The following is a 24,047-nucleotide window of genomic DNA, read 5'->3' as shown; positions in this document are numbered from 1 at the left end:
CCATGTCAATACTTGCTTGACATGAAATGATATGCAGAAAAGGGAGTTAAAGAACGTTAAACATATTTCCTGTACGCACAAAAGAAATCACTCTCTCCCCCAAGAATCAAACTGACAAAATGCGAGCGGACAAAGCAAATCTTTTATGGTAAGGGGATGGTGTCAGAAGGCATTTACATAAAATATTCTGATGCCTTGGACGGCTCTGTCATTTCTGTAATGCCTTTGACCTGTTGGCAAGCTTCACCTCCTAGTGCTAACACTTCAATGAAAACCTCATGAGGCCACGGTAAATTTGTCCCAAAGAAAAGATGTCCATGAAGAGTGCTGATCGCGGTGAGGCCCGTGACTATTGTTGCCATCTGCTCTCTATTTCGTCCTGCAAAGAAGATAATTGAATCTGAAATCACTTTTCTCTCTCTGTTTAAGAGTGAGGGTCGTGTCTGTCACTGAAGTCTCCACCACAATGGTTTGAGCCCTTGTTTGTGTTCTTTATAGAGCTATTTCCCCCTGGTTGTGCCTTGCAACATCTGCCCCTAACCCTCCAGATCAATATGGACCATCTAATCACCTGCCACACTTAATTAAAACCCCATCACTGCCTTTATGAGAGGCATCAAAGGGCACCGTACGAAAAGGGGGTCATGCAGATAAGACTTCACTGGCGTGCTTTGCAGGGCTTTTGCACAATAGAGGTTTGCTAAAAATCTTTAAGCTGGTTTGGTGAAAATAGGTCAGTGTTGGCAGCTGTGGGTAATGTGTCCCAGGCCTGGCCTGTGGTCCAGCATGCTGCTCGCCATATTTAACACCCTTTGTGCCATCCTATCGGCACTAATCTGCCCTTTCACTGAGTGTTAAAATTAATTTGCAGTGATTTCAATGAGGGCACAGGCATCGTTAGGAAACCTCAAAGGGGCTACAAAATGGACAAGTTGCCAATAGTCGGCCTTTGTCCTTGGTTTGCCCCTTTCTAAATACCCATGACAGCAGCTTTGAAATGCCTGCCTGATGAGGCTCAGATGCTCTGGCTGGGGACATCACAGTGACCATATTTGTCTGGCTGTGAAAAACATCTCATGACAAAGACAAACCCAGAGCAGCAAACAATACCACGGACTGGATTCCAAAACTGCCCGAGTCAGAGTCCAGGCCGCATTGCTCGGCGATGTATCACGATAATCCATGTTGGCTCTGAAATTACAGATAAAACTTAATTTGATTTCGCTTTATTTCCTCAAAGCTATCTCAACAGCACAAGTCCCAGTGGAGAACATCAGTGAGAAGAGATAACCGTATCACTTCAGAGAGCTTGGCATCTGCACAAAACGGTGTTCCCATGGGAAAATTGTAGACTCAACTGTTTAGTCGAAGCTTTCCAGTGGTGCTCATAATGCCATTAATTGTGTGCAGGGAGAGTTAGAGAAAGGGCTAGCCACGGAGAGCCCCGGAGGAAGCCACATCTTGTAAAGCAGGTTTGTGTGAGCTTGCTGCAGTCTGCTTCGCTGCACGGCGTCTGGGCTGTTGTATCCCCGCTTTCTGGCACATATCTTCTATCTTTTATTCTTTCTTGCTCTTTTATCCGTCTTTATTTAATCTTTCTCTCCGTGTTTATCTCTCTCACTCTCTCTCACTCTCTCCCCCCCACACATAACAACTGCCTCTTTCGGCCCCCCCCCCCGAACCATAAAACAAGAGGGGAGTCTTAATGACACAAACATTTCTGAAGTCTGCAGGAGTGTGGGCCCCTTTTTTTCTCTGTCAGCATCACTCTCACTCTATAAAAAAAAGATAAAGCTATAAACTAAAAGAAGAGAGACTGAAGAGTTAGAGATGCAGGGGAAAAAGAGAGCAAAAGGAATAAAAAAGTGAGAGGAGGGCACTTATGGGTGGGTCTGCCGGGAGAGTTCCTCTCATCAAATTAAACTTCAATCACTGTCAAAGTCATACTCAGATTCCAGCGAGCCAATCAGCCAATCTAAGACAAATGATTTTGTTTGAGCTTTGCTGCCACACTGGGCGTGGGAACAGCCTAGATTCTCGTAAAAAAAAAAAAAGAGCCTGTAAATTATTTCCCTCCTGCTTCAAAGTCCCGAACAACAGAAAAAGGTTTGTGTTTATGTGCGGTGTTTCTGTGTCGTCTTTGAGCCCGTTGGTCTCGGCTGGTTTCTACAGTGCACGCGCGAGTGTAAACAGTACTCGTGATCTACTGCTTTCCGCTCATGTGCAACAGTCAGGGAGACAAAATACAAAAGGATGCTGTCTCTCATTCTCGTGGATAAATAAAACTGTTCAAGGGTCATTTAAACCAGGGGGGTCCTGTTGCGTTACGCTTTTCTCCAGGCGGCGTTTTGATCAAAGCCGTTTGCAGGACCTCTTTCCTCTCCTTTCCCCCCCCACACGCCACCCTCCCAGCCTCCCACATCCCACACTCCAACCCCCCAAACCAACGTCTGCCTTGCTGCTGCTAATCATTGGTGGTCTCCTGACTGCCAACAGTAATTGATTAGGGAGCACAGGACTGGTGGGTGAGGGGAGGATGGAGGGGAAAGTTCAACCCAGAAGTTCCTCAAGGTCACTGCCCTTTCCTTCCCCCCCCGACCGAACTCCTTTTCTCATGCTATTAGGTATCAGCCACGGGGGAAACTGCAAATATTTGGCACACTTGGTCCGACTTCCAAGAGCGTCAGTGGCGGTGAGCACAAACAGGAAGACCTGTGTAAGCGAAAATGGACGCATCTGTTTGAGAGAAACTCGGCGGTGAAACGGCTCGATACGTGACGTGTTGACTTATCTGTTGAATAGGGAACTCAACATCCTCGGTTGAGTGTGCTTATTTTTGTAGACCCCCCTTGCTGCTCTAAGAATGCCGCCGTGTTGTTTGGATCTCCGCAGTTGCTCAACATCCTTGACGATATAAAGAGGGCTCTGAATGTTATTCCGAAGTAATAACTCTCCCCGATTCCTCCTCGTTTCACAGGAAGAAGTGACATTCCTTGCCTCTGGAAAGTGACTCATGCTTGCTGTCTTGTTTAGTAAATGCAATTACAGGCTGGTTGAAGCATTCTCCTCTTCTGTGAATTAGAGCAGGGAAAAAGCCCCCCCCCCCTTTTTTTTGAGTGTGTGTGCCTGAGTTCTCTGTGTGGCCCAACAGGGTCATGTTCACCACAGAGTCTACTGCTGACTATGGACCCAGAGTCTTAATGCCTATGGAAACATGACTGTCACAGGAAATGTTCAACATGTTTAACTGTGCTGCAACTGAGCAAGAGGTGAGGCTGTTTCAGAGAGGAGCCCTCCCAGAGCTGAGGGCTGGTGTTGATGTTGGCTGAACGGCTGTCTGGGGGCTGTCCAGAATCTACCACTCACTGGTGGGGAGACCAGTAAAAACACTCTCAGAGCATGCTCAGACACTCGCAGACCTATGTCCGGGCATGTAGGCTAACTCACCAAGTGCAACAAAGTCCGGTGACGTGATGAGCACGCGGAGAAAGTCAAACAAACCCAAGAGGCTAAGTTAAAGACAAATAATTAGAATAGTTTAAAATTCACATCGTCACTCGGAGAGCAGAGGCTGGTGGGTTCCCATGTCTCTCTCAGTCATCTCTCCCACAAACGGCCCCAGGCTATGGCAGCTGTGAGGCATTCATCTTTGTCTGCTCTGTCACTTACACTGTCGCTCAACATTCATCATAAGGAACTAATTTTTCATAAATCTGCCAGTAGGTCGCAGATTTTCAGCTAATTTCAAACATGTACCATATAAAGGAGACGGAACATTAATCCTACATATATCTTTTCGTTCCCCCTACCGCTTATGTATATTCAAGCAACATGTAAAAAGGATTACGACCAAACTTGATATTCTTGCAAATACCAGATCAAGATATCATGAAAGCTGGCCTCACTCGGCTGCGAATGAAAAGCACTTGTGTGGTTTAACTTTATCCAGACTTGTGAATACCGGAGGAGGTCTTTCTAAGAAGTGGTGGGTTCTGCTTTATGTCCTGTCGGTGCTGTGCAGCTGCTCTCTACTGCCCCCCTTTGTTGGCCGCGCAGTACTGTCCAGGATTATGTCACAGAACCCTTCTTTAAAAATTCCCCTTCTAACAATGTTGCACAACATTTCAGCAGTAACCACTTGTTCTCGACAATGCAGAATCATAGAATTTACATACATAGAACTGTTTTTTTTCTCTTGAAATTTAAGTTAAATAAAATGTTTTGCAGCTGTGGAGAGCTCTATATAATGCATGTCCTCTTCACATGTACTGCAGCTCTCAGCTTGACACAAAGCTGAGCTCAAACTGACCCCAAATAGTTGTATATAATATAATATCTGCTGCTAATACTCAGATATCTTCAGTTCAGATCACCTTTTCTTACAGCAGAAGTGCAGGGGATAAAAGCACTCCACTGCAAATAGCCTTCAGCCCTGCACTAAGTCTGTCAAAAGTCAGGTGGCCCCCCACTGAAATCACCTTGAGGTGCTGTAATTTTGTGCCTAGCAACAAAGTCTCTGTAGAATTTTACAACCTGAGAAGCTCAGAGTATCTAGATAAATAGAGTGAACTACTTTTACTCATATCTGCTGCCAGTGTGCAGAAATTATACTACTGCACGCCAACAAATTGTTTAGTCTAATTTGAGAATAGTTACTGTGTCTGAGGTCAGCTTTTATTTGGGAGAAAATAGTCAGCGTTGTTAAAACCCCAATTAAGGCAACCTTTGTGGTAGATTTTAATTTAAACATAGAGCCGAGTTTTCCATATGAATGTGGGTGATACAACGCATTGGCACTTACTTTTAATGCCTGAAGAAAGATATGAAAATAACTTTAAAGCCCTAGGAAGTTAATCTGGATTCAATAAACAGTAGCAGGTAAACATCCTGGCTCTTGGAAAACCGGCCTGTAAACAGAGGAGATGAATGTCTTATAGGAGAGAAACAAATGCTGATGAGGGTAGCAAATGGAAGAAACTGGGAAAAGTTATGGCAGAGTTAAAGACACAAACAGTAGCAGCTTACTTTCACTGCAAACAGACACTGCAAGGTGAGAGGTGGATTCTGCCGGAGGAGTGATTACTCCCATCATTCTACTGTCGCTCCATGGGCGTGAGAAACCACGGATATCATCTTTTCATGCAAGCCCTCGATGTGGGTGGTGTGGTAAAATGGTTTTAAGCTGAAGCTGGACGACTTATCATGTAGCAGAGGACAGGACTGGGCCTGTGGAATGAAGGAAATGTCATCTGATGCCATAGGGGTTGTATGAGCCAAGCATCCGCCAGCCCATATTCTCACCTGTTTCCAAACTCGCCCGAAAGCCTCCGACAGATGACCCGCAGAGAAATTGAACACTGAGTTGTACTAATGCAATCACATGCACGCTCATGCGAGGACGTGCACTAAACCTCACACGCAAACGCTGTTAATTCATAGAAATGCATGACTGATTTTATCTTTTTTAGGTCCACATTTTGCGTACCTTGTGCCTTTGGATCTGCCTTAATCCTTTGTGTCATGGATTTAACAAGGTGCTGGTCCATATTGACATGACGAGCATCACGCAGTCGCTGCGCATCCACGTCGTGAATCTCTTGATTTGCCACGTCCCAGATGCAGTGAGACTGGGTTCATGTTGAAGCCATTTGAGTACAGTGAACTCATTTTCATGTTCCAGAAATCAGTTTTAGATTATCTGAGTTTTGGGACATGGCACGTTATCCTGCTGAAAGTAGCCATTAGAAGATTGACTGGACCCTGGATGAAAAGGAACAGACATAGTTAGCAACAATACTTAATACACTGTGGCGTTTAAACAATGCTAAATAGGTACTAAGGGGCCAAAAGTATGCCAAGACAATATCCCCCCCACCACAACCAGCCTGAATACCCGTATTCTGACCCTGTGATTTGAATGTCCCGGCAGAGATCGAGGCTCATTCGACAAGAAAATGTTTTTCAAATCTTCCACTGTCCAATTTTGGTGAGCCCGTGCCAATTGTAGCCTTGGTTTCCTGCTCTTAGCTGACAGGAGTGGCACCCAGCGTGTAATTCTGCTTCAATGTTTGACATGTTGCGTGTTCAGAGACGCTTCCTTGTTGAAAGATGTGGTTATTTGTTGCCTTTCTATCAGCTCAATAGATGGTTACCCTGGAGATGGATGTGAAAATCCCGGTAGATCAACAGGTTATGAAAAACACTCCAACTAGCCAGTCAGCCAGCCGCATGCGTGCCATGTTCAGATTCACTTAAATCAACTTTCTCTCCAATTGTGAAACAAATCATCTTGACCATGTGTACATGCCTAAATGCACTGAGATATGTGCATTGATGAAATGTAAACCAGGTGAATCTAATGAAGTATAGTAGGGTGTATATTTTTTGGTATTATCTACATTATATATAGCCTGTGCAAAGATTTTATTATGGTAGGATACTGCTGTCTTACTAGGAGCCTTTTTAAAAGACAGCTGTATCTACAATGACGCTGCTTTACATATCAAAGCGCTACATTCATTTCAAGTATTCACCTGACCTGAAGAGCATGAATTGGCCCATTTATTTCTCTCCTAAGCAACACATGTTGCAGATGAGTGTTTGTGTTGTGTGCAGATGCTGTGGCGTCTCTCACAGGGTAGTGTTATATCTCAGAGATGTGGATAGTTGTTATCTTCTGTCTGTGGAGGATTATCTGAAAAATGGTGTGTTTCGCAGTATAGCCAGTGTAAGGTCCGGCAGCCGCTACTATGGCAAGCGCAGATGCGGGAAGACAGCGGCCTCGTTGGAGAAAGGGCACCCAGAGTCTTTCACGGGGGCTGTTCTGCTGCTCATGTTTGCGAGGGGAGGAGAAGGATTCTCTGCAGGGACAGGAAAGGAAGATTAATAGTGGCCCTCAGGATCCACACTTGGATCAGCGGGGATCAGGTGAGATGCAGGCTATCCAGATTACAGTGGAGGATCTGGGCATAGTTAACAGCAGCTTCAGCCTGTTCGAGGAGGACCTCCTGACCCCGGGGACCAGCATGGCCTGCTCAGCCAGCTCCGTGTGTGCCTGCACCAGGGCCCTGAAGAAGAAACGACTGAAGCCCCTGTCTTCCCTCCCTATCCAGGCCAAAATGGCTGCCACTTGTACCAGTGTCGAAGATGACGAAGAAGAGGAGGAAGACACGTTACTGTTTGGGAGTGGCACCAATAGCACGGCAGCTTCGGGAAGCCTCCTGACACAACCTGTCATTAATCTGATACCACCCACTCCCTCTGACGTGGCCGACGACGATCAGTTCTTTGACATTAATTCAGAGGAGAGCGTGGCGCACACATCTGGAAGTGACGGAAGCTTTGCTGCTGGCGACGAGGATAGTTACAAAGAGAAGACAGAGAGGGTGGAGACCGAGGAGTCATCAGAGGAATTCACAGTGGCTGAGAGTAAGGTCAGTGCTGATGGTGCAGCAACTGAGGAGGGCCAAAGTGATCAGTTGGGAGAAGATAAAGAGCCCATGCCAACCGAAGTGGGGGATAAAGAGAAAACAAAACCCAGGTTCTTACGTAGCATCTACCAGGTGGCTCCTCTTCCTGAGTGCTCTCAGAAAAGTGAGTCCAACTGCAATAACATCTCCAGTGCTGATTCATTAAAGCCATACTGACATTATGGGAAAAAAGTTTGCCTTCTTACAAAGAGATAGATGAGAAGATTGGTGCTGAACTATTTTCGGTAGCTCTGTGATATTTACCCTAGCTTAGCAAAAAATCTGCAAGCAGCTTGCTGAGCTTTGTCATACGTACCTGCTTACAACTCCAAAGCTTTCCTGTTGACTGGTTGCGTATGTGACTCTTGTAGAAAGATATTTTGATTTGAGAAGAAATTAAAAAAGGGACAATTTGAATTATTGTGAGTTAACACGTGTGCCAACCTACAATGACAACTCAAAATGTGTGCTCTTTGGCTGCAAACACATCTTTGAGTTGAAAATGTCCAAAAATGTTGGAGTGTCTTCGTAAAATTCAGCCAGTGTCTTGACCCGGTGTCTATCTGTCATAGGGATCTTCAACACTGGAATAAATCTCATGGCATTTACTGAGCACAACCTGGGTGAGTTTCCTTGAGGTAAATTTGCAAAAGTAACTGTATTTAAGTCCTCCTGTTTCCATTTACGCAAGCTCTAGGTGAGAGCCAAATGACCCCCAGATGATGGTTCGTTCCGTCCAGCTGCTGAGCTCATGTGTTGCCTCTTCGTTTTGATCTCGCTTCCCCATTCAGATGAAATTGCGGTCATTATGTGACATGGCTACAGTACCTCGAACGCCTCCTTTGGGAGTTGCAGAAGTTCCCCTTTGTCGGAATCCCTTTTTAGCCATTGTGTGTGTATTCCCAGTGCGTGGCTTGGCAGGCGGTTCCCAGGTTTTGGGTTCCTGTGACTCAGCATTGCTCTCCTCCCTCGGTCGTCTCTCAAAGAGCTTAATTTCTTTTCAGACCAGGGGAGGACAATAATACTGGACACGATAAGCATCACTTTTGCCTATCCATTACATAAATGTGCTGAAAAGTTTCAACTCTAAGGCTTTGCTTTGTCATTAACCCTGTGCGTGTCTGTGTGTGAATGCTTGTCAAACTTTATCACGCACCAAACCTGCATCGCTCAGTTTGCGTCTGTGTTTGCATGCGTGTGTGCAGTGTGTCTGCCTGTGCTAACCAGTCAGCGGTGAGGGAACTCGCTCATGCTTTGACTTGTCCCGACTGAGCCAAGTCAGACCAGGAATGATGTCCATCTCTCAGTTACTGCTGATTTCACCGTTTAAGGAAACGCCAGGCTGTGTCCCTGAGCCTGCCCAAAATGTCCTGTCCTTTGTTTTGATTGGGCTTTTCCTGGAAGACACAGGCTGTGTGAAGACCGAACATGGCTTGGGTAGGGTGGGTGTGCTGCTACCCTCCATTAGCGTTCTCAGACAGACAGCTCTCCATTTTGTGTCCCTTCTCCCATGCATGGTGAAAAGGAGTCACAGTGGGAGACTGGAAGTGATTTTCTCAGGATTTCAAACAGGCACAGTTGTGTCTGCGGTCAGCCTGAGGAGTGTGCTCCAACATGTCTTCGAATTCAGCCAGGACTCATCTCTTCTCTCACTTGGCTCATCTATTCAAGACAGTTGTGTTTTGATGTGCTTAGCCGTAGACCAGACTTTATGATCCTCTACAGAGTGACTCACAGGCCAGCCAGGTGATGAAGAGAGTGCCAGCTCGCTGCCCCCCTCTTTGTACTCCACTGTCTCTGCAGGATCCAGACAAGATTCCACTGCTGACACACATAAACCAATTACACTGTCTTATCTGATTCTGACTCCATCTAAACTCCCGTCCATGTCAAACCAGCCTTTCAGAAACAGGCCCCTGAAATGAAAAACATGTGTTTAAGAAATTAGGCAGATTTTTTTTTGGTGGGTAAACTATTTGAAAAGACTACTGTTCTTTGAACAGTAAAGGAGGGGGTCTTGACGCTTCAATCAGTAAAAGCACAAAACTTGGAAGTACCGCAGGCTGCAAACATTCCAGCATCTATCACTAACACATCACAGTGTTGTGTTGCCTGAGAAAGCCGGGGTCTCGCTCTGATGCCATATTCTCAGCCTCATTCGTCTTGCTTGTTATGATAGCATAAAAAAAGATATCTGCTCGCTGAACAAGTGACGTTTGGAAAATGTAAGAATATGGGCTTTCTGTGGGAAAGAACTTGGGTTGTCAGAGAAGTATGTCATCAACCAGACGGACATTAGTGTGTCTAACGGGTTACCAGGCAACCCGATCGAGCTGTGTCCAGTATCAGCACCAGTTAATGCACTGCAAACAGACCTGGTGACCTGCGCGCCAGAAAAAGGCTGAGAAGGCCTGAAGGCACGAGAATAGAGGCGCTTAAAAGAGTGAGAATAAGGACTTCATTAAATAGTTTGTTTCTCAGCGACCAACTAAAACAGGAAAAACCAGGATTAATTCTGATCAGTGTATTGACTTACTATTTCTGTTACTATGCAGATGACCTGGGCAAAAGAGATGTGAGCTGCTCTGACACGCTGACAGCTGATCTGCCTCCTCACGCCACCGACATGGACACATTCACTCACCAGCGGGTACAGTATGAACACCACGCAGTGAACATTTTCCCTGAAAGCTTTTCTCACGGCCTCCTCACACTGTAAATCACATGTTCTATATATGGCCAACAAGGCCCACACATGCACCTTTAATGTATTTAAAGGTATCTGTGGACAGTCACTACACATTCCTGGTAGACATGTGCTTTACCTGATTTAGACCCATGAGCCTGAAAATACTATCCTGCTGGTAATTGATTAGGACTGCTGAACTGAAACCTGTGTTACAGAGGCCGATAACTCGCTCCTGCAGTGTTGGGGACACACTGAACAGGAGCGCCACTTTCCACGCTTTAACTCAACCCTCACACCACCAGGATGAGGAGGGCTCGCCACGACGACGCATAACCGTTGGTGAGTCTAGTATCACAACATCGTGGAGGTTTTTTGTAGTTGATACTATTGTTACGGCTCATTTATAATACAAACTGTTTTTCATGCCTTTCCTGCAGCATCATATATGCCTCAGTCTAAGGATCAGAATGGAAACTTCCCTGAGAAGGTACTGTAAACCATCAAAGCAGGGCCTTCAGGGTGGCATCAGCACACAGCCCAGAGCTGCTGCAATTACAGAATATGCTCTGTTTATATTTCCCAGCTCCCCTTGATCTGTCAAAGCAATGACTCCGCAAATAGTCTCAGGATTTTAGTCTTTGTGTCCAGGATTTGCCAAGCAAGATTGCTCGTATCCTTAGCGATCCACGTGTTAGCTGCAACACAAAACGGAAAGATTTAAATTTTTTTCAAAGGCAAATTGCTCACTGCCAGTTTTCACTTTTCTTTGGTACTCCATCAATCAAATATGAGTAACATATGAAAACATGTATATTAAGCAGCCAAATTATTGCTGAAACTATGGATTTATTTACAAGGTTTTGAGTTAATTATCGTCCAATAAAGTTTTTACTGACAAGTCTATCTGTCTTTTAACAGTGAAAATCCTTCTACGATGCAAACCTCTTACCTCATTGTATCTAATTAGTCCACGGTTACATTGTAAAGCCTCTACTTGCAGGGGCGAACATTTAAGTTTTCTTTCCCAGGCACACCATAAACAGACAATCCAAGTCCAAGGAAACGATTACATGGAAACCTGTGTTTAGGTTCCCGTCTGAGCCAAACATTTCTTTGTCCTTTTTTAAACATTTGTTGACACTAAAACACACACATGTGTTTATGTGTTGTAACATGGATATGCAACACACTCATACTTACGCCGAGCGAATCAGTGACACAGACAATGATGCAGCGCTCTTGAGTCTAACCAGGTTTTGACTTGATTGCTTTGTTTTGCCTCACACTAAATGGGTTTTCACATGCAGCAGTTTGAATCATCTGTGCGTCACCACGTCCCCGCTCTCTTTGCAATTCCCACAATTTGCTTATTCAAAGGACTTTGAGAATTTAAAAAAAACCCATTTATATTGTGTCATACCACAAAACAATAATTTAAAAAGTACAGTATGTTGCTTCTGTGTCCAGTACTATGAGATCATGCTGAAGGACATCATACACAGGGGTTTCTGTACAGGTAGAATGTAGTATAGGCAGCAGGTATGTAAACTCCTCATCTCCCCCCCAGGACACAGACAAGCAAGTGGCCAAATCTCTCAGGGAGCTGAACACAGAGGAAGTCTGCCACTGGTTTACGAGTATTGGACTGGAGAAATGTCTCCCTTCCATCAGAGGTAAAACACATTCGTCCTCTGACTGTCTCCACTCCCAGCCCGGCGGTTGCGTAAAAAAGGCAGACGTTGCCAGTTTATCTCTACCAGAGATCAGATCAAAACAGTTGTTCTATGGAAGGCAATGAGTAAGGTGGAAAAGGAGAAGACGATAATATTAGATTAAAACTGATACCACAGCTGCATAAATAGATTTTAACCGCAATGTTCAAATGTGTCATGCAATAATAAACATACATTCTATAATGTCTCATACAGTCAGTTCTTATGGTGCATTTCACATTCCCTCAATAATAAATCTATTAGGTTTAGAAATAATTTCATTTTGTGGCATCAGGGTAAAACCAGAACATAATAAGTGGCTTAAAAAATGCACAAGGTTTACAAGCTAAGATCATTTTGTGAAGATGCTAATAGCTTCGAGTTAAAACTGTATAAGGCTGTTAAACTAACAGCAGATACATTAGAATTTTCAGATTATTTTCCCTTATGTATGAAAACAATAAAAGCAAATGTGTGTATATATATATATATATATATATATATATATATATATATATATATATATATATATATATATATATATATATATGTAGACGCACACACAGCTATATATAGTTGTCAGTTACTCAGTTATGCAAAAAAAAATCCTTTTTTATGTTTATCGGATCTTTTTCTATTGTTTGTTGTGGATTATGGATTCTTGGCTTTGGCGCATTTCTTGGTTTCTTAAAGAATGTTGGTGTATGACTAAACGTTCCCTTTACAGAAGCAAAACTGTGTGGAGCAGACATCGCTTCGGTGGATGTGAACACTCTGGACATCCTTCACATCGCAACACTGGAAGAGAGGGAGCAGCTACTGTCGGCCATTTATAATGAGCTACACCCTCCCACCAGCACCACCAAAAGAATTGACTCCCTGCTTGGTACACCTTTATCACAATAACATTTGCATGGGCGGTTTGCAAAAAACAGTAGGTCAAGGGGATGTGCATTGATGTGTCTTTTTTCTCCAGAATTTTTAGGCAATAATAACGTTGAGACATTCACTGCGACACTGGCATCAATGAGCAAGTCGAAGTCTTCTCCTCATGTGAGCTGCCTGAGCATGAATCGACGTTCCCTGAAACTCAGGTACATGCACGCATATGCACAACAGAGACAAACAAAAAAAACAAAAACAAGCTTTGTCTTGATCTCTTCGCCTTTTTCCACAACAGAAACAACAGCCAAAACTCCACTGGACAGAGGAATCCTCAGATGATAGAGATTACTATCAACGGTGAGTTGCTGAATTGGTTTAAAAGATACATTTGTAAGATATGGCCTAAAATTCAGTAGAAAACATTCCAAAAATGATCGAACATTATCAACAGAATGTGAAGAAACAGTGTTGATGTTATGTCAACAAGGTCTGTGTGCTGTGTTGCTGAGATAATGACCTAAGTTAGCATGTTAACTTGCTAGCCTCGGCCCGTCCCATCCCGTAGTATTACTCTGCACCATAAGAGGTGATGGACTGATAGTATAGCTCCTCATAGCTTCACCTGAGCTGTATGTCAGCAGCAAGTTTGCTATGTTTTACAAGCTTTCTCAGCTTTTGTGCAAAAAACTCACAAAATAAACTCACAAAATGTCAACAAAAAGGAAATAGTCTTACATTTATTTTCCTTACTAAACAGAAAAAAATACATAATACAACTGCACACCTTCTGAATTCTCACTTAATTCAAACTCTACATCAACAAAATCAAACTCCACAGACCTCAGGTTTGGTCAAAATAAATTCTCGATTCACAGAGTAAGAAGTGAAAATATTGTGGCTCTAGGTCTCAGTCCAGGAAAACTCTCAGGCCTCTGGCTCCGCAGCTGACTGAGCCATGAGCTAATTAGCGGTTGTCAATTAGTCCTGTGGTATGCTGCTTTTTGGAGCTACCTTAGAATTCTGTCCATATTTTATATGAATGTGGTGGTTGTTTTGTTATTCATAATGGACACTGATGTGCGAATAAATCAGGCCATATTACTTATGATTGTTGTGTCATGTGTTGCAGCGTCAGAGCGGATAGTTCATCTCAGAACCCCAAAGGAAACCACGGTGGGAAAAATCATGGACTCGTGCATCAAAATGTTGGGAATGACAGAGGATAAGAGTCTCTTCATACTGAAAGAAACGCAAGGTGCACAGTATATGATGTATCATGTAGTCTTTATCACAAATAGAAAAACATATACACTTGTTAATTTACCGTACATGTGCTTCGATTTGAAGAGTCATCAGAGGAGCTTCCACCAGATCAGCAGATTGGGAGTCTGCTGACATCGAAGTCAGAGAACAGACAATTGGAGCTGCATTTGTGCAAAACAGTAACACTGATCAGTTTGTTGACATTTATTTGTAAGGTACCAGGCTTTAACCTGTATGTAACATTTAACACCATACCTTCTGTTTGCTTGTGCATCATAGGAGAAGTCAACAGGGACGTCTTCTCAAAATAATCCAGAGGTCAGCTCTGATGAGAACAGCAACATCAATAAAAATGTCCAGGTGAACCAGCCAGCTAAAGAAGAGAGGATCAGGGAGCTAAACCAACAGGTGGACTCGCTACAAAATGTCATCCTTCAGGTCAATATCTCTCTTTATCCACAGCTATGAATACATAAGTGTTTGTTTTCGCTCAACATCTACTGGTGGCATAACTGTGATGAATCTATTAACAAAGAAAATGTAATAACCACTCAAAACGGATCTTTTGATCCCTAAAGGTCCAGGAGCTCCACCACGGCCTGGTAGCATTTTGCTCAGAGTTAAAGAGCATGGATGGAGACGTGAATGCAGACAGGCTTGGCTCTGCTGAGCTGAAGCTGAGGCTGGAGCTGGTTAAAAGCCAACTGAACGACAAGAGGCAGAGCCTGCAGGCCCTCAGAGACAATATCAACAACTCTGCTGCTCACAAGAAGAAGTAGGTGGACTGTCTCTGTTAATTAGTGGCTCGTTCAAAAAACTAAAAAGATTCCACCCTCAAAATACATAAAACACAGAAAATGTACTGTGAATACGAGCAACTACTTTCTTGTTGTTTGTCTCATGTAACCTAGTTGTTTTAGTGCCATCTACCCAATATACTGTAATGCTATAGTATACCTAAAAAGTGAGGATGGGTAGAAAGAGTTACTCTAATCAATAAGTGAATACATGACTCGTAGCAGCTAGTAATTCTTTGGGACTTTTAGAGTTTGTGGTTTCTGTTTAATCAAATTAAATTACTACAGATCTCCACAATGTCCAGTCCAGCAGAAGTTAAATTGCAGAGATATGTCGACTCCACTTGGTGGTAAAAGTAAAAATTCTTAAGCATTGCAATTTAAGTGAAAATAAAACAAAATCACTAAAAAAGCCATGTTTATTTACTCTTTAACTTATAAAATTCACATTCAATCTGAGAGGTCCTGTGTGTGGCAGTTAGTGGCATCTAGTGGTGAGGTTGCAGATTGCATCCAACTGAGTACCACTCGACTTACTCTCCCCCTGGGATGGCAGCTAAAAAGTGCTGAAAAAACCATAAAAGGCTCTGTCTGGAGCCAGTGTTATGTTTGTCCTTTCTGGGCTACTGTACATACATGGCAGTGCAGCTTGGCGGACTCTGTGGAAAAGGCCCTGCTCCCTCTGTAGATATAAAAGTGTCATTCTAAGGTAACACACATCCAACAATTCTTAGTTTATACACTTGTGAAAAGAATTATGTATTGATTGCCCTAATTCTACCTTCCACACAGAGGACCTTCCAAATACAACTGCACTGCATATTTCATAAGCCATGTATGTATACATGGTGTGTGACCTTTTCTGTAATGTGCTCTCTTGCGATTCAGGCCGCTGGATGTTCGTCTCTTGGAAAAGATGAAGCTGAACTGCCAAGTGTTTAAGGAGGAGATTTCCATGGTACACCTCAACCGACAGGTGGCTCACCTCCAGAACGCTTTGCAAGAAAGCTACGTCAAGGTACTATTGATCAAATGGAGATTACTAACCGCCTTCATGGATTATTGCCAATACTGCAGAATTTCAAGGGTTTGGATCTTGGTCAGCGGACCTTAATCAAGAGCATGTGAAACACAGTTACGCCAGTATGTGGGAATACATGGTCTGAGTCAGAGAATGTTTTGATTGCTAAAAATAAACAATGAGAAACTGAGATTTGCACCAAAACAAAGTTAGTTATCGAGAAAAGCACGAGTGGTATGGGATACTAAAATCAAGCTTCTGCAGGAGAGAGAACAGAGTCAAATTTGGCGTTTTCTCCCCCAGGGTCTTAAACCATGTCTGAACAGCTTGTTCCATATACGCAGGATAACGGGCCTTTTCCTCACTAATGAAAGCCACATTGTGAAGATCACCTAGAGGATAGATTAATCTAAAGAGCACGTGAAGTTCATATATTTTTCCATTTAATTGTCCAATGGTAGAATTAACACACACCGGCAAAGGTGTTAACAGCTTCCTGATGGGGCAGACCATTAGTTGACACCATTATGTCCATCATGTTTGATCTTGTCTTCACTGTTCTTCTGAGTGACAACACAATGGCCCTTTCAGTCGACTCTGTCTCGTTAAGCTGTGCAGTTGGTCCTGTCGTGAGAGTGGATATACGAGGCTGAGAGAGGTCCTTTGGATGAACGTGCGCTTTTTCAGAGAAAATGATGTTTAGTGCTGACATCCGAGAGCCTGTGACCATACCAACAATGGAATGTGTGTGACAAAAGCCACTGAGAGAGTGCAATGGAGAAATGGGCCAGCAAGTGTAAAACTATCTGCATCTATCCCCGGAGGAGCCCACTTCTTTTTTAATGTGGCTCTTTTATCCCGTTGGAGAAGCCCTAACGAGGTGCCATGAAAGGACACACGCGGCTTCGGCTTTGAAAGGTGCCCCGTGTCACGTTGCCGCCCCGGGGCCACGCTTTTTTAGGTGCTGAGTTTGTGGGAAAAGCAGCAGCGCTAATGTTTATCATATGACCTAATCAGAGTTAACACACAGGTCAGAGCTGAGGAGCAGCCTGGGAAACTGATGGAGCTGCTGCTCTAATAAGGAGCAGACTGCCCTGTGTTTGGTCTTGTAGGCTGCCCCGCATTACAGACAATAAGGAAATATTTCATCATCGGCAGTCTAATCTCCAGGATCTATTGCAACTGGAGAGCATCAATAACGCAGCCGAGAGGGAAGGAGAAAGAGAAACAGAGGGAGAGAACGGAGGGAGGAGGGGAAGGACAACAAATGGCGGAAATGATTTTAAATAAGCAACTCAATGACTTCAAACAGACTATTAAGGAGGGGAAATTGGAAGAATTATTGTTTCGTCCACTCTTTAGTCTCGCATGTTTGTTGAGGATGGATTGAGTTGTGAGAAAAAAATCTGCCACCTCTTTTTCACTTCAGTACTCGTCAGGTTAAGAAATGGATCAGATTCCTCCACTTTTCAGACATGATACAAGTTGCAGTTTATCGTTGCGGTCAGACTGTCTCCCATTACTCTGTCCTCCATTTTCCTCCTCAAGGTTGACTGGTGTTGGACCAGCCAAGGCGTCAGAACAACAGCACTGCGTTCAGAACTACTAACACCCATCATTATAGAGGAAAAGCAATCCCCTCTGCTTAGCATGTTGTCTGGCCTGTCGGAGAATCATTTCTCACACTGGATGAAACAAAGTCCTTTAAATTACTGTTTTTAATGAAATGTGAAACTAAGATTTACTTTTTTTCAAAATAGAGTAAAAAGGTGAGCCATTAATTCCTGCTTGCATGACATTTGCAGTCTTGAGTAGCAAGTGTTTTATTCGCCCACTAACAGTCCACGTGGCCTGGCCCAGGTAGGTTCCGATTTGATCAAATCTTGTGGATAAACAAGAAGAATATGAAGACAAAATTCCTTTGGCTCTTGGCGAGTGTCCAACATCTAAGCAAACTAAAAGGGAGAATGATGCACATTAGAGGGGGGTTTTCAGGGGGCTTCAGCTGCGTTTCCGTGAATATATCCTGTCTGGCCCACTTGTCTGAGGAGAGAGAGGCCTTAGCTTTGACCCCTGACCCGGGCAAGGCGGCATCTATTGCTGCAAGGCATTCACATGCCACTGGGGTGGGGGGATGGGGGGAGTATGCCAAGAGGCTGGATAAGGGAACATTGGAATTCGGTGGTCACACTCACAAGGTTTTTTTTTTATCCCTGCAAGCTACTTGTGGTGTGATCTTTTCTAAAGCTAATCATTACATCTTGGTGGTCTTCTGTCTTTGACGCAGCCTCAGACTTATCTCTAGGGGACTTCCACGTGGTGGTATCTAAAATCTTCAAGGTTATTTTCCAGTTTTATTTCAGGGAAACAACAACTAGTAAGTTCAGAAGCAGAAACACACATTTGAAAAGTTTGAAAGTTGTTTTGACTTCTTTTAAAGAATCTCCAGAAAACATTGCACTTGGTTAGTTTTAATTCTCTTGAACACTCTGCCACTTACAGCACTTTAAAGGAATCATTCACCATTTTGAAAAATGAGCACTCTGTGCCCTTGCATTTATGAGTGTGTGTTATTGCCGTTTCTGGATTCAGGAGAAATCTCGAAAAAAGACTTTGGACGTCTGCAGCCTGAGCCAACTTGTGTCCCTGCAGTCCCCGGCCATGCTGCTGGTCGTACAGGAGAGCCGAGACCCTGATGGTCATTATGGCTTCATGTGTCGCTACAAAGACGGAAGTGGACTGGTGGTGGCCAAGGTAGACAACTCTCAACTCTGTGTGGATGACAGGTAAGACTCAAGCACATACCAAAGATTTTGAAACCAAGTCATTTATCCAGACTTAATGGCAATTACTTGATTAGTGTTCACATCGGCCACCTAGTCAGTGAGAGTAGTATTCATCCAATGGATTTCTTTCATCGCTGTTATTGTTCTGTGCTTTGTAGCTATGGAGACCCGTCTGATGTTAGCTCCAGAACAAGCAAACAGTGTACTGTAACATTTGGATGCAGAATAAAGTGAAAAAAGGAGCAGATAAAGAGCTTATAATTAAGCAATTACTGCAGTGTAACAAGTACATACTTAGATACACAGCGCTCTCAAATTTAATGGGTAATCACACACAAAGTGCAGATGACATGCCTCTTTGAGACAACCCTGCCAGAGAAAGACGAGTCTGCATGACAGCGCAGAGGCAGAACCACAGAAGCTGAGAAGAGTCTTTGAGCTTCACTGTGTGTGTTCACTTATCACAGCATCTGTGCCAATGCTCTTTACACAGCTAATGAAAAAACACAAAGGGTTGCTATTTCCCTGTCAGTTCTATCCAGCTGGCTATAAATAAAAACTAATGAAGGGAATTTTTAATGAGCTCTGCGCAAAGGTGATGGTTTTAATATTTCATGCTCTGTGATTTGTGAATTCTTTGATATTATTTGTTGCTTGTTATATGAGAATTGAATCGGCCCAGCCTTTACCTGAGGGGGAAACCTCACAAATAAACTGTTTTTAAAAAAATATATATTTTGAAAGAGCTGGGAGATCATTTCCCTGCCTGCTTTTTGGTAATACATTTTAAGTTCAGTATATTCTTTATATTATTTGACTTGATCGATTACTTTGTCTGTTTGATATGTTGTATTTGTTTGTGTGTGTCTGTGTGTGTCATTGGCCTTATAGACTGGTAGAGGTGAACGGCATATCAGTGGTCAACTCTACACAGGAAGAACTGACTGACATCCTCCTGCAGGGACCAAGCGCTCAAATTGTCGTCCTTCGCCAGCCCCCACCCATCCTCACCTCCCAGCAGCGCCCCCTGCTCCCGCAGCACACAGCCCGCCCTGATCCCATTCAAACGATCTGCCCAGAGAGGGATGTGGTCACCATGGAAACCCCTCCATGTCGCAGGGTGATGGCCATCTGATGACAGGAGATTAAGACAGAGACAGAGGGAGAAACAGTGGTGATGAGGATGGATATAAGGGTTTCCACTATTTTGATGTCTGTCTATAGGCTGACCCATGATGTTAAATGCCAATGCCATCTCTCATTAGTTATTTACCTCCATCCGTCAAACTGTAATGATAAAAATGTTCTTTATGGATTGCTGCCAAATGCCTTTTTGTTAGGAATGTCAAATTGTGATGTGTTTTTGTGTTTTTAAATGTCGCCACATGTGCATAACTTTGTTCTTGGTAGATAGTAGACGTATCCACCATATTGTTTCGATGTATGTAGGCAGAACAATGACTATGGAAAACATATTTCTGGACAAAAAAAACACAAAAAAACACAAAGGCTACATTCATTTCTTTTTTTTCTAATCCTTCCTGTTTTATATCATATTTGTGGCATGAGGGAAAATGAAAAGTAAAAAAAGAAAAAGAAAGGTTGAGAGGCTGATAGAGCATTGCTCCACTGGATACGTGATAAGCATTTCTTTTTTAGCATCCAACCGAGTATTTCGGTAAGGTACAACAATATGAGCCTGATGAGGGCTCAGGATGCTTTACCTTTTTGAAGTACAGATAGAATCCAGATAGAGTCAAACAATGTCAAACTACAGTGACGTAGCGTAAAGACACGTCCGAAAGCTTTGAACCCTATCTGTCTCTCCATGCAGATTAGACACTAAGATGGTCGGGAACACTGATGAGAGCAGAACATGTCTTAAAAAATGAGTCACGTCTCCCCTTTGTATGCTGTAATGTAATCCACTGTGCTGTAGGAATAAACCCTTGGGCCCGGAAATGCCTCATTTCTCAGCCTTGTTCTCCCTCCTTAAGTGGCAGTGGATCATGCAAGTCCGACAGAAAGACAGCACAAACACTACCAAACCATGACCCAGACCCCTGGGGTCCAAAGAGCCTGAGAGGAGAAGTGATGAGACCAGTTTGGCCTGTCAGCTGATGAGAAAGGTCACAGGTCAGCCACCAATACAGTTGTGCATTAATGGTTTTGCAATCAAAGGCAAATGAGTTCCATATAATCCCGATGATGAGAGGGATGGTATTTTCTGGTTGCCAAACAGACCCACAGGGAGGGAGGAGTATGATACAGGGAGGCTGGAGATTTGAGAGACTTAGTCGCAGACATGGGAAATTGAAGTCAAGTGCCACAATGTTCATTTACCCACTGACACTGATGAATCATAATGATATATCTCAGGATACGTAACAATATAGACAGAACTGAGAGACACAGACAGGAAGAGAAGAAGAAAAAACCTGACAATGATGATGATACTAATTATCAAAATAACCATACAGCAGGGACCAAGGCCGATCCGGTCTCGTCTTTCATGCAGCAGAGAGAGGCAGGCGTAGACATTCATAGCTCAATAGAGTAAAGCCACACAGAGTGAGAAGGCAGAGGAGAGAATGTGTCATGGCTGCCTTTATGGAAATAAATTAACACTGGAGAAAATGAGACAAAATCCTATAAACACTGCCGCTGGCAAGAGTAGAAAGACACCGTGGGATTCCCAGTGACCAACACACCCCAGAACACACACTCGCAGGCTTTGATACTTCAGCTATAAACCACTTGCAAGTTGTCAATCTGAAACGCAGAAGAAATCCATCTGGGTGAGTAATTGAAGTGACACCATGAAACCTTCAAAACTTTTCAAACGAGGCAGCCAAATCGAGAGGATGAACCGCAGGACCCAAAACTCTACCGTACTCTTGTCGGAAACCATCTGCAGTGAGTTTGAACTGTACAGTGGCCTCCCTCTTACACTACCGCGGCGCCTCAGGTTGACCCGGGCTGTACCTGACACGTAGTGGCACAGAGCAACCTACGCTGCATCTGGTTTGCCTTAGCAGCCCCTCGGCAAAGCTGCATCCAGCACTCACTGATAAGCTCTGGGGCCAGCTCCGGTGTGGCTGGATTTCTCTCTTTGGCCCAGCGAGCCCCAGCTTCTCACTCCTCGATCCCCCCTCCCTCCAACCTCCTTCAACTCTCTAACCACCCCATGACATTTAAGGGTGCCTGGCATCCGTTTGAAGTGGGAGAGGGGGCATTAGCTCTGGTTTCCTGCCCAAATCCCACACAAGCCAATAAAATGCATGCAGGTCTGAAGCCAACCAAAGGAATTCCTGTCCACTAAGCATTAAACAAACAAGTTTGGTCTTTTAGACCTATATTATCCTGCATATAAATGATTAATGATTGATCATAAACTGTAGTATCCTCCTGTTTTTATAATAATTCCTCTGTGTGTTTGCTACTGTCTGTTTGCTCCACAAGACTCTAAATGAGTGTAACCCAGGTCGTTAGTTAGATACTAATCTTAAAATAATCCTTATTAGTATATACATATTGTCAGATTTTATGTAGCGCTGTGCTGTAAACCTTTAGAGTTAGCACAGCCCCACACCTTCTAGCCTCTTACATTTCAGTAATCACTCAGCAGCAGCAAAAGCCAGGAAGGTCAGACTCAAATCCCAGGGGCTTCTGATTTCATTTTGCCGAGGTGGAAACGGGACTTCTGCCTCTTCCTCTGGCAAATCTCACACTAAGTAGCTGCACAAGGCACTTGAGAAAGTCCCCCAAGATATTTATGCGCTCACCCTCTCCTGGTCAACAGTGCTGTGTTATTTGACCTTTGTCCCTGCTATACGCTCGCCGCCAGTCCGGACAAGCTGGGGTCGTACTGCCATCTACTGTCCGTCTCACAAACTTCATACCATTGTCTTAAATTTGTGCACGGATGCAACGCCTCTCGGGGGTTGATTGTGAAGTGATTGTGATTACATCCTGTCATTTGTACAGAGCAGGCGACGTGTACAATTATCTTCCATGTTTGGTTGAAAAATCACATGCTTCGAATTGTAATCAGTCGTGTAATCCTATCGCATATTTAACAGATTAATTTGCAAAACCATTTCTTTTTTGTTCCAGGTGCTGGGTCCAAAAACTGTAACTGTGATTTCTGTCTCCCTTAAACACTCTTTAAACATTTTATCCTTAAATCACTTCTTTTACACAAGGAAATGTATGTTTAAATTATCCGATTATTATGAGTTCAATCGATTTATGTGTCTAATGTGTTTATATATTTGTCTGTGTCATTATCGTCATTTAGAAACTGTATCTGATAAATTAATACATTTGTTTAAGATCGAACACCCATCAAAGTCATACAATGCAATATAACAAGCATTTTTTTAAGTTGTATTTAACATTACTGATGCCTCTAATAGTAACAGTCAGCATTTTGCATTGAGACCATTGCAATCCTGTTGTTCACATCATTACATGAATTTTGCCCCAACCCATGGCTGATATGCAAATGTGAGCCAGACCATTTTTCATTCAGCAGGTTATTTACCATGTCACACAGTCAGATTAAAAATAAAATAGGGAGCTCATGCGTGATTGATGACTGCGCCTGGAGGTTAACCTGGGTTTAACTACCACAAATGAATGTGTACAGGCTGCATCTGACATAAGGCTACACTTCAAACGCTGCTGAGAGACATCTGAACGCTCTCCACACTGCTCAATTAAAAGGCTAATGAAAAGACCATTAGGATTAAGTCTAAGGTGTGCTACGGATGAGATAAATATGTTGGTGGAATTGCTTTGCATAGCCTTGCCAGCAGGCAAGCTATTCAGAAAAGGTCAGCATAAGGTATTAGTCATTTTCCAATCCATTCTCTCAGAAGTATAGAGAGCATAATGGCCCGTGTCTCTGTCCAATAAAAGGTTTAATTAAAGCAAGATGAAAACGGCGATTAGAAAAAAATCATTGCGGAACACAATCAGCTAAGAGTGGCTGGGATATTCTGAATCGTGTGGAAGAAGCGTAGCGCAGACTACAAAGGGAGAATAATGTATAACACAGAGGGAGAAACCAAATGAAAATATTAGGTGGATAATGCTTCAAAAGGTTTTTAAGCCTCTGACGATCCCTTGGCTTTTCTCTTTTTTTCCACTGGCTGGTAGTGGGTTATTTGAAGAACAACAACAACAAAAAACAACTTCCCACACTCTGAACTACAAGTAGTTCATTTATAAGCCTTCGGGCATTTTTTTGGTACTGGGAACTGTTCTGGCATTACCTCTGTGGTGGGAGGAGTAGGCTTGTCTTGGAAGGTGGTGGAGAGGGCACTACAGAGAATGCACACGAAGGAAAATCAGATTGTCTGCTGGGGTAAATAGTGCAATCAGTAGATTTCAGACTCTGGACGGGAACTATGCAAGTCTA

The 24,047-nt window shown here is 43.4% G+C and overlaps 1 protein-coding gene across 1 annotated transcript; it reads left to right on the top strand.

Annotated features, from left to right (window-relative positions):
- Positions 1-6,627: 6,627 nt before the first annotated feature.
- LOC115596549 (uncharacterized) lies at positions 6,628-20,114 on the top strand. Its single transcript, XM_030441738.1, has 16 exons — positions 6,628-7,593; positions 8,042-8,092; positions 10,025-10,119; positions 10,374-10,497; positions 10,596-10,645; positions 11,726-11,831; positions 12,598-12,756; positions 12,847-12,964; positions 13,051-13,112; positions 13,885-14,010; positions 14,103-14,197; positions 14,298-14,456; positions 14,597-14,793; positions 15,704-15,833; positions 18,429-18,622; positions 19,514-20,114. Exons 1-16 carry the CDS (start codon positions 6,750-6,752, stop codon positions 19,755-19,757), a joined length of 2,754 nt encoding a protein of 917 aa, XP_030297598.1. The 5' UTR covers positions 6,628-6,749; the 3' UTR covers positions 19,758-20,114.
- The last annotated feature ends 3,933 nt before the right edge of the window (positions 20,115-24,047 follow it).

The sequence above is a fragment of the Sparus aurata genome, chromosome 15, assembly GCF_900880675.1.
Source record: "Sparus aurata chromosome 15, fSpaAur1.1, whole genome shotgun sequence".
Lineage (NCBI taxonomy): Eukaryota > Metazoa > Chordata > Actinopteri > Spariformes > Sparidae > Sparus > Sparus aurata.
Note: the sequence above shows the minus strand (reverse complement) of the source record. Positions and strands in the feature narration are given on the sequence as shown.